Source organism: Rhinolophus ferrumequinum, chromosome 9 (genome assembly GCF_004115265.2).
Source record: "Rhinolophus ferrumequinum isolate MPI-CBG mRhiFer1 chromosome 9, mRhiFer1_v1.p, whole genome shotgun sequence".
Taxonomy (NCBI): Eukaryota; Metazoa; Chordata; class Mammalia; order Chiroptera; family Rhinolophidae; genus Rhinolophus; species Rhinolophus ferrumequinum.
In genome coordinates, this window is record NC_046292.1 from 87713069 (window position 1) to 87729256 (window position 16188).

The window sequence follows — 16188 nt, forward strand, 5'->3', positions numbered from 1 at the left end:
TCTTCTCCCTACCTTCTTCTCCTCACCACGACTTTGGAAATCCTACATGTGACGTTTTCCTAAAAACAGCACACAGTCTCAGTCAGACTGCACCACCAGAGGCCAACAGGTGTCCCTCGAAAAAAAAAAAAATGCGTTCAGTGTCAGATGACTTTGGAAAATCTGGTGTTAAATAAGTCTCCTCACTGTAGGGTGCAACCTGAGACCCTTTCATAGGCTATTGAATGTTGTGAACTTCCAGGATGCACTAGAGAACCCAGTGCTCCCCCAGGGAACTTGGACTTCGAGCCCTTTGCAGGGAAGGCTTGTTAACCGTCTGCTCCATCTGAGTGTGGGGACAGTGTGCTGTGCAGGGGGCAGCGATCTGGCAGGCGAAATGGAAAGACAGGTGAGGAACACAGGTCTTGTTGGGGAGATCCATGAATAGGAGAAAATTCATATTGCAGAACGTGGAATGGCCAGATGCAACTATCACTAAAATCTTTGCTTAGAGATCCCCAAATTCTAGCTACGTGGCTAGGACTTGTGGAGGGAAGCAAATCCATACCACAGTTTGCGAAGAGTTAGATTTTGCCGATTCTACGTTCTGAACCCTGAAACAATCGAACTGGAGAAAGAACCTTTAAAGCTAGCCCCTTAGCGGTCCCCTTTCAGACGGGCCCTGGGGAACACCGCCTGCCTCTGCCACTGGGCAGGTCATGACTGTCTGGGAACTTGACTAGGCAGACTTGGTAACAGGAATAATTTTGACACGTCACCTATCGCAAAGGAAGTTGTGAGGCAAGCCAACAGGTACAGCGCACAGTGCCCAGAGTGCAGTGTGACTATCTATTAGTGCGACTTCCTCTTTGATGGATTGCATTGCTTTTTCCCTGTCATCATCTCTGTGTCTGTCTTAGGTCAGAAAGAAGAGAGGTTGGCCCTGGAAACTGCCCTGATGTACGGAGTTAAAAAGCCCCTTAACACAGATGGTGTCGCCAAATCGAGGTCTGACGTGGACATGGACTTTGTGGTGGAAAAGGCCGTGCTGGGGACAGACTTCACGCTCACCATCACCTTCCAGAATAACAGCCCCAATTCTTACACCGTCTCAGCCTATCTCACGGGCAGCATCACCTTCTACACTGGCGTCTCCAAGGAGGAATTCAAGAATGAGACATTCGATGTGACGCTGGAGCCTTTGTCCTGTAAGTTGATGGTGGGGGTACGGGGGGCGTGGGGGCTTGCTGTTTCCTCCAGGACTTGTGATGTGCTTCTCCGCCTGGCTCACGCAGACATCCCCTGATAACTTTCCATCAAAGTTAGAGTTCCGCCCAGAGTTCAAGAGTGTGAAGCACACGGGAGAACCAACTTCCAGGGAGGCCCCACCTTTCCTCTTCATGTCTCATGCATAGACGTGAACGCTGACATTTGCATGAATCATGAAAATGAAATATAACTTAACTGCTTGCTACTCAAAGTGTGGCCCCTGCACAGGAGCAGCAGCACCCCGGGGAGCTGATTAGAAATGCAGGCCCTCAGGCCCCCCAGACCTATGGAGTCAGGATCTGCGCTTTAACAAGATCTAGGAGCATCAGCCTGCACAGAAAAGTTTGTGAAAAGCACATCTCAGAAAACAGGCCCCCTGGTGGTGCCTCTCTCCCCGAGTTAGGAAAGGCTTCTGGGGGGCTGCCCCAGAAGGAATGGTGGGGTTTGCTTTACCATTTAGAAGGCAGGGAGGTCTAAGTTCTGCATAAAGGCCATTTCTGAAAAACGATCTGTCTGATGTATGAGGAAAGAGCTACCCTTGGGAGGGAGACTGGGCACTCAGGCTGTGCTCTCTGGAGCCTCTGCGAGGCTTCGCTCCCCTTCCATCTCTCAGGGGCCTCCTTCTCATCCTCATCCCTTCCAGCCTTGCTCTACGCCTGCCCCTCCAAAGCATCTCTGCACTAGAGAAATTCAGGATATTTTAAGCAGGATTGAGATTGATGTGCTGCAGCTTGCTCTGGGATTACAGTTTTGACTAATCTCATTCCCTGGGGTCCTCGTATTTAGTGGGCACAACAGTTGGTCACACAGCTGGCAAAATGAGTCAACAGCAAGAAACTGGTCTCCAGGCAGAGCCGGTTGGTAAAGGACCTGAACACTTCAGGGCATCAGGTTTCCATTGACCTGACATGTGGCATTGCAAAAGAAAAGTATTAAGTTGGTGCAAAAGCAATTGCGGTTTAACAGGTTAAAAATAATTGCAAAACCCACAATTACTTTTGCACCAACCTAATTAAAAGGTATATGAATAATGAGTTTTAGCAGAGGCAAGCAAGGCTAATATGCTCCCCTGAGATGACCAAATCACGTCTCCATAGTGTTCAGACTTTCTGGATTTGGTGTCTGCACCAAGCCACAGTAACTACCCTGTGAGGCTTCAGAAAGATATTCCTAGAAATATGGGACTCTATTCCTTAAAATCCTAATTCCAAGAAACCTACCCAAACTTGAAGGAAGCAAACCTCCCTAGCTTCCATAATGTGGCTTTAACAATTAGGAAACCAAGCACTGTGGTTATTTTCTTTGGAAACTGGAAGGTCTAGCACTTTTCCTATCCCTCAGGGTAGGAAAGAGAAATCTTATAGAAAAGAGCAGTTGGTATAAAGGACTCAGGAGCCAAATGGTCATCGCAATTGTTTAGCGCAGGAAGGTGTAGTGGATTTTGGAGCCTGAGCCTTGGATTAGACAAATCTGCATTTGAGATGTGACTATGACACACTAGCTGTGTGTCCCCAGGCAGGCTACTGAAGTCACCTGAGCCCACTCTCCTCCTCTGTACATGGGAACAATACCACCCACATCGTAGAGTTGTTGATTCACTCCCCAAACTTTTACTTTGTGCTTACAAGTCTGGGTGCTGCTTGGTGCTGAAAACATAGCAATAAACATGACAGAAGTGCCTACTCTCATGGAGTTTATGGTCTCCTGTGGTGGGAGTGGGTCTCAACAATAAACAATCAAACAAGTGAATATATAGTGTAGTTATGCATGTAATAGGAAAATACAAAACAGGATAAGGGAACACTGATGGGCGTGAGGTCATCAGGGAAATCCTCTCTAATAGGTGATGTTAAGAGAAACCTGACAGAAGGGTAGGAGTGAGCTTTCCAGCCAGAAGAAACCGTAAGTGCAAAGGCCCTGAGGCCAGAGCATGTCTGGGTGTTCAATGAGCAGCAAGGAGACCAGAGTTGGGAGCAAACGTGGCAAAGGGGGATGGTGGATGCACACCATGAAAAGAGTTGCAGGGCCGGGTAAGGACTTTGGCTTTGATGCTGAGTGAGCTGAGGAGCCATTAGAAGGTTCAGAGCAACAGTGTGGCATGATCTAACTTAGGTTTTGAAGGATCACTCTGGCTGCTGTGTGGAGAACAGACTCTAGGGGAATTAGGGCTGAACCTTAGACAGGATGCTATTGCAATAGTTCAGTGAAAGATGGTAGGGTAGTGAGAGAAATATAGAGTCAGATACAGGTCTGTTCTGAAGGTAGAGCCTACCGGATTGGTTGACAGATCAGATGTGCGGTGTGAGAGGAAGCCGTGGAGGAAACTAAATGAGGTGAATATATGTGAGATGCTTCACACATGGCAGGCTCTCGTGTTAAGTTCCAACATGTTTACATTTTGGGAAACTGAGCCTGGAAAGATGAGTTGATGTGTTCAAGGTAACACACAGTATTAGAGTCAAAGCCGATAATGGAAGCCAGGTCCCATTCAGGCAACTACAACGAACTATCTTGGTGTAAACTTGGGCTTTACGTGGGCCAGTGTCTCTACTCAAGCCCCTGTTACCTGGAGTCCAGCTGGCCCTCTTGCCCTGGACAGGGAACTATATACCATCCTTTACCACCTCCCAAGAGTCCCACCGCTCAATCTCCTTCCCCTTCTCTCCCTAATCCAATAAACGAATGATCTTATATGAGTTAGTGGACTAGAATGACATGATATATTAGCTCTGTCAGTCACTGATCTAGGGACAGCTGACCAAACCTAAGCCTGACTCAATATTAATATAGGTCCCATCCGCTCGGCCCACCCCAGGGCTTGTCCTGAATAACTTGAAGGGAGTTGGAGACTATTTCTTGCTTTACCCTGTAGGTAGGTGACATTAACTGCATGCAATAAACTGCATATTGCAATCTAAACTAAATTGCACATTATTGCAAAAAGCCACATGATTCTAGACCTTGATTTAGCAGGTCACAGTACATTCCTAGGAGGCTGTATTGCAAAGAAAGTTTTCCAAGTAGAATGGGAGGCATACTTTCCAGATTGATGATTAAAGGAAATGTGTGGGCTAGAATCAGCTTGGAAGACTTGGATAACTTAAAGCTTCCAGTACCTTCAAAGGTGTTACCATTTCCACTTGGCTATATTTAGTTTTCTTTGCTTTTCGGAAAAGAGATGAGGCAGCTCCAGTCTGTGTCTCCCTTGGCTTTCCCCAGACACCGTAAATGATACTGGCAGGATCCCAGCACCACCACTCATAGAATGGAAAGCTATTCTTTCTCTTGCCACGTTTAATAAACTTTATCTAGAACAATTTCTTGTGTGGTGGCAAAAACACAACACTTACATAACATACTATTTCAGGAGCACTGTTCTCTTGGGCTCAAATCACAGCCCATTTTCCTTAGTGCTATGATTTAGAGAATGCTCTGCCTCAGAGATTAAGGGCTCCTGATACCAACATTATAAAGGCAGCAAGAGCCTCTGTAAAGACTGGTGGAAAGCAGTCAGGCATATCTCACCAGCCTAAAGGAACCCAGTGGTCAAACACTGCCCTCTAGAAATAGCCAGAGGAGGTCCATTTCTTGAATTATTTCTGGAGGCAGCTAGAGGCGAAATGCACATTCTTTTTTTTTTCCGTTAAAATTTATTAGGGTGACAATGGTTAGTACAGTTACATGGGTTTCAAGTGTACAATTCTGTAACACATCATCTATATATCACATTGTGTGCTCACCACCCAGAGTCAGTTCTCTTTCCATCACCATATATTTGATCCCCTTTACCCTCATCTACCATCCCCTCCGCCTTACCCTCTGGTAACCACTAAACTGTTGCCTGGGTCTATGAGTTTTTGTTTCTTTCTTTGTTTGTCTTGTTCCTTTGTTGCTTTCAGTTTTATATCCCACATATCAGTGGAATCATATGGTTCTCTATTTTTTTCTGCCTGACTTAGAGAAAATGCACATTCTTCAAGGCCTGTCATTTTGCCACTCCATCTGTCCAGATCTGGGAAAGTAAAAACCAGGTCCCATGTGCTCCTCTGAGGTTGGATGCAACTGAGACACAAAGTTGTATTCGTCTGGATAATTAACTGCTAGGGAAGCCATGAGGAACCAGGGGTCCAGGCTCAGGCCCAAAGAAGGCAATATGACTGGGTCATTCAAAACCGCAGAATTCGAAGGCCAAGATCAAGGCAAGTTCACAGATCCCAAAGGCTGGCTCTGAATGCAATAAGACTGCCCCAGGAATCAAGCCAAGTGGTTTGGTACTTGCTTAGGAAGGACCTTCTAATAACTCCGCATAGCCTAGGGCAGTGTTTCTCGGGTGAGTCACACTGACATTTCAGGCTGTGGATAATTGTTGTGGGGCTGTCCTGAGCATTGTAAGATGTTTAGCAGCATCCTTGGCCTCTGTCCAGTAGAAGCCAGTAGCAAACCCCAGTTCTGACAACCAAAAATATCTCCAGACATTGCCACACATCCCCTGGGGGCCAAAATCATGCCAGTTGACAACCAACCACTGATCTAGGATTACCAACCTTCCCAGTTTACCAGTGAGTTCTAGGGTACAAGACTTTCAGTTTTAAAACTGAGACTGTCCTAAGTCCTAAGTCCACCCTTGTATTGCTAGAACCTCTTATCTCTGGGGCTTTTTAAACCTGCATATGCCTCACTGGGCACCTTAATCAGTGCAGGTCCTGATCCAGTAGGTGGGGGTGGGAGAACCTGCACCTCCAACAAGCGCCCAGGTGCTGGCGGTGCTGCTGGCCTGCAGACCTCACTTGGCGCAGCAAGGGCCTGGGTTGCAAAGGCCATCCTTTCCGCTTGAACCGAGGCTTTTTCAGGACTGATTCTGTGGGGATCAGCCCCCTGGCTGTTGGAGCACTGCTTCTCAGCATGGGCTGCACATTGGAGTCTGACTGCGGCACCTTTAAAACAATGTCCAGGCCTCTACCTCCCCGGTTCTGATTGATTTGGTCTGAGGTGGGATCCAGCACGGTAGGGTCTTAAATGCCCCCAGGTGACTGTGATGTGGCGCCACCACTGAGAACTCCTCAGTCAGAGGGCTAGAGGCGGTCACAGCACCTAAGCATCTACGAGGAGACTTTGAAGAGGTGCTGAGCATGGCCTCATGCGCCCTCGCCTGTGAAACCGGAAGTGAGGAGGCCCCTCTGTGGCCGCCGCTGCCTCCACGCTGCGGTCGGGCCGCGGCGCAGGGGCGGCCGCTCATCCTGGAGGGTTAGAATGAACTGCGCTCTGCGCTTGAAACGATGACCATGGGAATGATTTCCTCCAGTAACTTCCTCAGGAAGGAGGAATCGTTGGCCAAAGGTAGCCGTTGGGCCGGGGAGCAGCAGTGGAGACCTTCGATTCCATGAATATTTACCTGTGCTCTGTACATGGCAGTCACCCGTTTCCCTGCCGGGCCTGCTCCCTGAGGATGCCACACTAACACGTGGCTCCGACCCGTAGCCGCGGGTGCTGCACCGCGGCCCCAGGCTTGGCCTTCGGAAGGACTGCCCTTTGCTCTCTAGATTTCTGGGCTGTGGGAAGTGGGAGTGATCAAGAGAGTGGGTGATAACAGCCAAACAGAACCTCACTGCTGTGGCCAGAGCCACGGGATGGGACCAACCCTCCCCACCCCCACCCCTGTTTTCCGCCGGATGGTGAACGGAGGCAGCCAGGACCAGTCCCCATCCTCCGAATGTTGTCCTCACTGGTTTGTCCCTAGCACGTAAAAGTTAACCTCAGTGACTTGAGGAAACCAGCATTTGACACAGAGGTCTTGTAAGTTGCAGATAGGAGAGGGGGTGGGAGAGAGTTGAATGCCGATGGTGAAAATTGGTTTTAACAGCTTCTTTCTCATTAGAAAACTCATGTCAGATTGGTGGAGAAACAGCTGGAAAAAATATGGAGCACTACAGGGAAAAGGTTTAGGTAGTCGACAGTTCTGCTCAAGCGTGGCCCATGGCCTGGATGAGACATTTCTTATTGCATGAGGGAACATCACCACTCCACATCTGGATCCCACCCTATCTTGGGATTGTCCTTTCCCAAATCAAAGCAGCCACAGTTAAAATCCCTTGGTCCTTGATTTTAAGCATGGCATTGTATTTTACAACAGCAAAAGTGCAGTTTGAATAATTCGGCACATTCTCTCTAGTAAGACTTGACTGAATATTAAATTTTCAGCACATTCTTTCTTTACCCAGAAGCAGAAGAGCTTATCCCTGAGGAGAAGATGGGGGCACTCAGGGAAAAGTAAAGCAGACCCTGACTCAGGTCTTGATACCCAGCATGTTTGTTTTTCCTCCTTTCAGTGAAGAAAAAGGAGGTGCTGGTCAGAGCCGGTGAGTACCTGGGCCACCTGCTGGAACAAGCGTCCCTGCACTTCTTCGTCACAGCTCGTGTCAATGATACCGGGGATATTCTGGCCAAGCAGAAGTCCACTGTGCTGATAGTCCCCAAGGTCATCATCAAGGTCAGTTTTAACATCTCAAACAACGGAGATCGGCAAGGTTGTTGATTAGTTGTCCAGGCTCATTGCGTTTTAGTGCCTTTGTGTGTGTGTGTGTGTGTGTGTGTGTGTGTGAGTGTGTATGTATGTGAACGTGTGTCCTGCTCCAAAAAAAAAAAAAAAAAAGTGGAGCTAGGATCCTCCTGCTCTTTGAAAGAAGTAAACAGCTCTATATATAGACATGCACATACAACACTTTTCTCTCCTCTCCAGATTTAAATATATAGATCTGGCTACAGATATAAATATAACCTGTGGGTATAAACACACTTGTGGAGGAAGATAAAGATGTGTAATGGATACAGATGCTTAGAACTCTGTCTCCAGCACAAAGTGGGTCGGGCACGGCAGAAAAGGGAAGCCACTTGGATCGTCTCCCACCTGCATTTTGGACAGCACTATTATTCGTTGAGACGTAACTGTGTACAGTAGAATGCACGGACTGAAACGTCAGCTTGGCGACAGTGACTTTGTATTTATGTATATACCTTGCATCCACCAGGCAGATGAAGATGTAAAGGGTTTCCAATGCTCCAGAAAGTTCCCTCACGTCTTTTCCAGTAAATAACCCCCTTCGCTGTCACCAAGATCAACACATTTTCTGACTTTTTTCCCCATAGGGGTTTTGGCCCACTTGGCGAGTAGTGTTAATGTTGTCTCTCCATTTACCACCAGAAATCTGTGCCCAAATGGCTCAAAGGAACTTGGCAGACGAGGGCTGAATATGGTAGCCTGTTTGTTCCCACGTCTCAGGAGAATGGCAGCATCTGTAGCCACATCCCTGACACGTCTTCCCCCCTTGTGAGCAGGAACCCAGGTTTCCAGCAGGGTCCTTGGGGGCGTGACATCTTATGCCAGCCTTATCCAGGGCTTAGAGACCTTCCCAAGTTGCTGGAGAACATTTTTGTTGAAGTGATTAAGAACGATTAACACAAATCCTAAGTTGCATTCCTCTAACATGACAGACAAAGCAAAGTTAAACAAAGTTGCTCATATTTTAAATGCCCCTGCGGGGGTGGGGGGGCGGAGGGGGGATGGTGGCAATGGGTAAAGAAAGGGAGGTAAGCCTTGTGTCTTACGAATAATTTTCTGTGAATCATTTGTAAAACTGATAAATGTGGTGTAGCATTCAAAACGGCAGCTTTCTTTGGGTCTGGTGCCATGTAGATGGCTTGAGGACGACTGTACAATGAGTGACCCAAGGTCAAGGCTTATTCAAACACAGATATGTAGTCCCCTTCCAGGAAGAGAACCCCAGGCCCTTCATTTCTAGAAGGACTTCAGTCATCATCTCCGTTTTGTCCTCTCACCTCAGTCCCAGGCTCATTACGGCACCGTCTGCATAAGACACAAATAAACACGAGGATATGCAGGGTCTACAGGAAGACTAGAAAATAAAGGCAAAACAAAGACGTGGTGTTGGGTGTCCTCCATAGGTGCCATCAACCCCGTGAGAGCATGAATGCAGTAGCGTGAGGTGCTGGCTACCAGAAGCAGGGCCAGCTCCCCCTACCCCACAGGGCCAGCTCTCCCTGCGGTGCCCTGCGGCCTCTCCCAGCTGCACGCGGAGACGTCCTTTAGCCTTTCCCACTGCCAATCATGAACTCAGTCTGGGAGGTTTTCCCACCAGAGGCAAGGCCCACATGCTCTCTGTGATCGTGATGTGACGGCTTGTCCCTGTGAAGGGCTCAGGAGAAAGCCCTTCCAAGCTGTGAAGTGCTCAAACCACAGCACAAAATAGAATTTAATTGCACCGCTGATAATAAACTGGATGTATGAAGGAAACTAATAACTTTCATCTTTTAGACATTATTAATTTGAAAGATTATTTGTTAGTTATCTTCTGGTTTACTTAAAAAGCAGTTTCATTCCCCAGGGGCAGAATTAAACTACCTTCTCCCACAAGTGGAGTGACCTGGGCAGGAAGGGTGCACTTTTTAATAGAGCTATGTTTTTATTTTGTTTTGTTTTTAATTTCCATAAAAGTATCAGGGATGCTGTTTCTGGAGGAAACATATTTAAAAGTAGGACCATTTGACTAGGACTCAGGCATGAGAGAAATGGAAATTCTGGCTTCTGTCCAGTGCCAGGATTGTTCAGGAGAGGAGGCAGGAGGCATCCTCACATAAACTGCCCCTAACCACTAATGCCATTAACCCTATTAACCCCAAGGACGAACTAAATCTAGCAGGTGTGCTAGATAAAGCACCTGACACTTTAAAGGCCACCCAGGTGTCCCTGAGCTGTAAGAGGCCCTGATTCCAGCAACTCTGGCTAATGGACTGGGGAGCTATGGGGCTGCTTAGCCTGCTGGAGATATGAAGCACAGAGCTGTGGCATCCGGATGGCAGTTGTCATCCTGAAAGTGACTGAGGGAGGGAAAGAAGACACAGAGAAGAGAAGGGAAAGGAGTAAGAGGGGGGAGAAGAGAAAAGAGGCAGAAAGGGGAGGGGAAGGGAAAGGAGGAGAGGAAAGAGAAGAGCAGAGGGGAGGGTGGAGGATTACTGAGGGAGAAGAAGGAAGAAGGGGGAATGAGGAATGAGGGAGGAGAAAGAAAGCATTACATTGAAATATTACACAGAAGACTTAGAGAGAGGCGTCAAATAAGTTAAATAAAACGAGCTGGGGAGGGCGCTAAACACCATGAAAGTACAAAAAAAAGCACAATGGCTCAGAGGTCTAGAGTCGTCTAGGACATGTCCCTAAGTTCTAGGAAAATACTAGAAACTTTTTGTCAATCTCTTTGAGCCGGGGACAGGTCCACAGCTAACAGAACCCTTCAGGGTCTGCAATGAATGTTCCTGCACAAGGAACATGACCCTCCTGTCCTCAGCTCGCGGACAGGAGGGAAGAGACCAGCATGTGGTGACGACACTGATAGGAGCTACGAATTATTCAGCTCTGTGCTTCTCTTGTATTATCTGATTTATTCCTCTTTACCATCTTATGAGGTGGGTATTATCCTAACACTACTTCACAGATGAGAAAACAGGCCCCGAGAGGGTAGTGTCCTGTAGCGTAGTGGTCAAAACATGGGCTTTGGGACCAAACTCTCTGAGTTCCAAGCCTGTTTTCTCAACATAATAACTGTGTAAGCCTGGACACATGATCTCTCTTAGTGACTTTTTCTCATCTGTAAAAGAGAAAGAATGGCAATACTTACTCATAGGGTAGTTGTGAGTATATAATGAGTCGATGGACACCTTGTGCCCAACTCGCAGTATACAGCCAGTATATGTTGGCTGTTGTTATTGTTGTCATTACAGTATTAGAGTTCATAAGCAACTTGCCCATGATCACGTGCCTAATGGAAGAAGTGAAGGTTCTAAACCACGTCTGTCTGACTCAGGAGTCTGTGCAGATAACCGCTAGGTAAGAACTAGTTAAGAATAGCTGCAAACCTGCTGCCAGGCAACTCCAGTCCCAAGGCTGAGCCGGGATAAGAGAGCGCTCCCAGGATAAGAGAGCGCCTGGGGCAAAGGCTTTCAGTAGAAGGGAGAAGGAAGAGAGGGTCCTACCCTGGGGAGGGCAGAACTGACAGTAACGTCACATTGCTCTCACCCTGGAATTTGCACAGAAAGACAGTGACTGCCTTAAAAAGGGTCTGTGATTTTCGAGGGAGTTTGGTTGGAGTGAGGTATCAAAAATTCAGGCAGTAAAACAATAGATGATCCTCGATGAATGGATAACATTTCAAGCAGTGGACATGGACGTAGAGACCACTCCAGATCCTAGAGAAACACATAAGCAGGGACACGGAGAGGTAGATGGCAGGCATGGGGAGCAATTAGAAGCTGCGTTGGCTGGAGTTGAGCAGGGGACCAGTGGCAATAAACCTAGAAAGGCAGCTTGGGGCCCTTTTAAGGCGAGCCTAAAATTTTCGGATCAGAGCTTTATAATTGACTCTGTGAACACAGGCTTCAGAGAAGATTCTAGAGCATAAATGTAACATTACTATCAACTCTGCCCTCCACAGGGTCGGAACCTCTTTTCTTTCTCCCTTCTCTTCAAAGCCTTTGCCCAAGACGCTCTCTTATTCTGGAAGTCCCCAGCTCAGCCTTGGGACTAGAGTTGCCTGGCAGCAGGTTTGCAGCTTCTTAACTAGCCCCCTCTTTAGAGCAGATAGAGGCCAACCTGGATCAATATGGATCCCACCTGTCTGAATCCACATTACTGCCAACCCAGGTAGAGCAGGTGGCCAGTGGACAAGTACTTACATCCTGGTAGACCCAGTCTTGGATTGCATTCTTCCCCATGATGATAACTTAACTGTACCCAGCACCCACCATGCATGAGTCATAATGTGTGATTCTCACATGGAAAATGGCAGGGAGAGACAGTCATTAAATTTTAGTGAGCACACATCTCTGTTTCCATGCTATCAAAATATTTTGATGAGGAAAGTATATTTTATTAAAATCAAACAGAACTTTTCTCTGCCTTCCCAATGTGGTGCTGGTTGTAAGATGCTTTAAGTCAGAAACAGACTCTTCAGCATTTTGATTTTTAATGAAGAGCTATTTTTTTGGACAGGATGGAGGCAACGGTGTTGGGTGTGGCCAGCAATTCAGCTCATCTCCAGGCTGGAGACTCGTTTGTCTGGAATCTGTGATGTGTAACATGAGAACAGCGTTCTGGCGGGCTTCTCCCATTCTCAGTTAGCAGTGAAGGTTTCACATTTTTCATGCTCTCACCCAAGTCAACCACCAGAACACCAGGAGGGACACCTGCAGCCCCTTTGTACAGAGGCAGAATAGCACAGTGGCTTAGACATGGCTGCAGTCAGGCCACCTGGGTTCATAATCCTACCTGGGCTGCTCTGGGCTAATTACTCAATCACCTTAGAAGGAAGCTGGGTCCAATAATAGCATTGACTTCATTGGGTTTCTGGGAGGGATCATTAAAATAATTCAAAAGAGCTTAGCATGGTACCTTGATCATAGTAAGTTCTCAGTGAAGACCAATGTCTATCAGCTTCCACCACACATACCTAACCTCTAGTTTGTTTTTCTCCTCCTCCTCCACCTCCTCTTTCTTCTCTCTGTCTCTCTCTCTCTCTCTCTCTCTCTCTCTCTCTCTCTCTCTCTCTCTCTCTCTCTCTCTCTCTCTCTCTCTCTCTCTCTCTCTCTCTCTCTCTCTCTCGTATTATCTCTCTCTGAACTTCAGTGTCCCCCTTTGCAAAATGATTTAATGCACTAATAATTGTAATACTACTCCTATTAATTACAATCATATAAAACACAAAGCTTTCACGGGTTAACATCTGTAATGTTTGTGAGGATGCTTAGCATGGCAACTGCTGATAAAAGTTTTCTCCCTCCCTGCCTAGTCCCATCTATGCCTGGAAATCCAGCAGTCACACCCAGAACTGCTTAGAGCAGCTTGTGGCCCTCTGGCCTAGCGTGAACGTAACGCTCACCCAGTGGCCTTGAATCTGACTGCTGGGTCTGGAGTGTGTGCATTGTTCCCTGTGGAACCCACATGTGAGGGAGACTAGTCCTGAAGAGCCTGGAGGAAGGCTGAGGGGAGAGAGAAGAGGTTTCCACATGTCCCTCAGATGACCTCCATTCCGTACCTGGGAAATAAATTTTTGCAAGTGCTATTCTCAAACAGCTCAGGTGCCGACACCTCTGTAGCATTATCATGTGGAACAAGACCTACAGACTTTCAGGACATCATGAAACACAGCACTCACTTTCTCCTACGAACCAGGAGCAATTTTGCTAAGAGAAACTATAACCACTTTCTATGTACTTAATTTTTTAAATTACAAGCATGAACAAATAAGTACTCCAAAAATTTTTAGAGTCTTTTAAACATTTAAAATGAAAACAATTGACTGTTTCCAAGATTATTTTAACGTCCATTTTAATGTGCCTCCCTGCCTCCCCCAACCCTGAGGTGGGCACAATCCCCACAAGTGTAGGTGTTGTCCTGGGATGGCGTTAACAAGATTTTAGCATGAATTTGATCCTTACTTATTTGTTCTGTTGACTAAAAGGAATTTCTAGTATTCATTCATTCCTTTGTTTATCCACTCATTTATTCATTCACTTATTCACTTCACTCAACAAATAGTTATTTTGTGCCCCCTCTGTAGATAAGTTGTAAAAAAAAAAAAAGCATTCTAAAAATTATCAGTGAAAAAATCAACATTGAGACTATTTTTATTGACTTTTTCTTTGAAATATGGAAAGATTGCTGGTATTTCCATTTGGCAGTGGCCGCCCTTTTAGCTCCAGGAGCACAGCTGCTCTGTTTTCTCATGGGCCAACCACCATTGCCACACAGCCTGGGACACTCCTCTTGTACGGTGTTTACAGGGCCTATGAAAGCGGCTGGTTCATAGAAATCCATAAGCAGAATGTCTGCACCACTAGCTCTGACTGGCCAAGCCTCAGCGCACTAGACGTGGAACAGTGAGGAGAACGCAGGTCACATGGCAATGTCTCTGCCAAACCTCTAGGGCGGGTGCCAGGACGTACTTCTAGGTGGGCTTCACTCCAGGCCAACACCTACACTTGTGCAGACTGCCCAGCCTCGGGGCGGAGAGGCTGTAAGGGGACCAAGTCCATCCTACTGGCCCCTCTCTGAGCCATGCAGAGAGCTGCATCCACCCCCAAAAGGGGCGCCTTTCCCTAACCCGCATGGGCACACACCGCCATTGGCTCAACATCCAGATCTCTTCTGACTCAAGACACTATCTTGGTTTTTCTTACCAACTGTTCTAATGTTGTATTCTAACTGGAGCCCACAACTCTTCCTGAGGTTAAGTGTGGAATGCTCTCTGTGCCCCTGCCTGGAAGCCTCCACTGTAACCAGAGTAGAGCAAGGCCGAGACGACTGCTGCGGTGGGTACCTGAGCCCTGCTCCTACAACAACCCAATTCATATACCTTTATCCTGCAGGAAAGGTGAAAATTGGGGAAGCCACTTGAGATGCAATAAGTGCCCCCAAAATGCCTTACAGCCAAATGGCTTGATAGCCAACTGTAGACCTAACTACAGTTTTGTTTTGTTCTGTTCCGTGGGAACCTAAATATCTGAAACTTTCCATCAAGGCACAAAATCAAAACAGAGACTGTGTTCCAACGAACCCCTGAACCCTAGCCCCTGAACTATTTCCCCTCCCATGTCTTCTATCAAGCACATTTCCCCTTCCACCCTCCTTGTGTTCTCCCTGACTCTGTCACATGTCCCCGTCACCTGGATGTACCTCTGCCCTGTCCTTCCCCATGGCCCTTCAGTGGGAGGCTGGGGCAGCGGCTCAGGGAAGTGGGCTTCTCCACTTCTCTTTAAAAAGTCTTGATGGAGGCTCCCAGTTCCTCTCTTTCGTGGTCCTCTTCCCCAATACCTAAGAAATCAAATCCACACCATTCTCCATAGGGGAACTTAGGGATAAGGAGGTTCTCCTGGTCACCTGGCAACATTTCTTTCTTTAAACCTCAAAAGCCTTTAGATTCACTAAATGCTAGTATGTTTCAGATGCTCTTCCAGATCATTTCACAGTAAACCCATAACCACATAAGAAACCGAGGCCCAGACGGTTCAAGCCACTTGGCCTAAGGTCACACAGCAGCAGCCCCTGGTCTTCAGACCCTGAATCCAGCACATTTTCCCTTCAGCTTCCCCCAGTATGGTTACTGTCTGGGTGTCAGCCACAGCAGTCGTGCCCCTCGGCGCTGGCCTAGATTGTTTGTGCGGAAGATCAAACACATCTGTCTCAGGTGCTACTATGAGGGCTCTGAGCAGGTAACGCCTATGCATCCTGAGAGGGTCCCCGGCGGGACATCTCCACCTATGGCTTTCCGTGCTTGAGTCACTGAGTCTGCACCCACTCACAGCTGTTGGGCATGGAGGGTCAGACAATGGGTGGGCTCCGTCAGCCAGGAGAACACATCTCAGACCTGCCAATGAGGGAGCCCTACCACTGGAAGATGTAGGTTTCCATCTCCCTGCACAGTCCAGCTACAGAACGACCTGTATTTGAGAATTAAAATGAGAAATCTCTGGTAATTGGAGTACCCAGAACATAATTTGCTTTATGCAAAAATGTTCACTATTTTTTTAATCTTAAAAAAGGACACATAGAGGAAAACATCAAAAATAATGAGTCCCATCTACCTTATCAAATAACCTTACTATGTTTGGGCTACTGGTTATTTTTTTTTTAATGATATCTCCATCTTTACCCTAAATAGAAAATCCTATTATCATCCAGTAATATAATATATCAAGACCCCAAGGCTACATTTCGTGCTACATTTTTACTCTGGCGTAGGAATCTGATTCTCTCCCCATAAAGTCAAAAAGAAAGAACTGGTTTTATATATATATGTTTTCAAATTTAGTTCAAGCCCAATTTATAATCATTGTGCTCAACTGATAGTTTAGTGACAATGTAAGGTAATACTGAAA

General features: G+C 47.0%; 1 protein-coding gene across 3 annotated transcripts in view; it reads left to right on the forward strand.

Annotated features, from left to right (window-relative positions):
• F13A1 (coagulation factor XIII A chain) overlaps nt 1-16188 on the forward strand; it is a 180259-nt gene that overhangs the window by 143916 nt on the left and 20155 nt on the right. For all 3 annotated transcript variants that reach the window (XM_033114690.1, XM_033114688.1, XM_033114689.1), the window contains exons 13-14: nt 900-1187; nt 7575-7735. In XM_033114690.1, coding sequence (XP_032970581.1) covers nt 900-1187; nt 7575-7735 — 449 coding nt within the window. The remainder of the gene's footprint in view (nt 1-899; nt 1188-7574; nt 7736-16188) is intronic.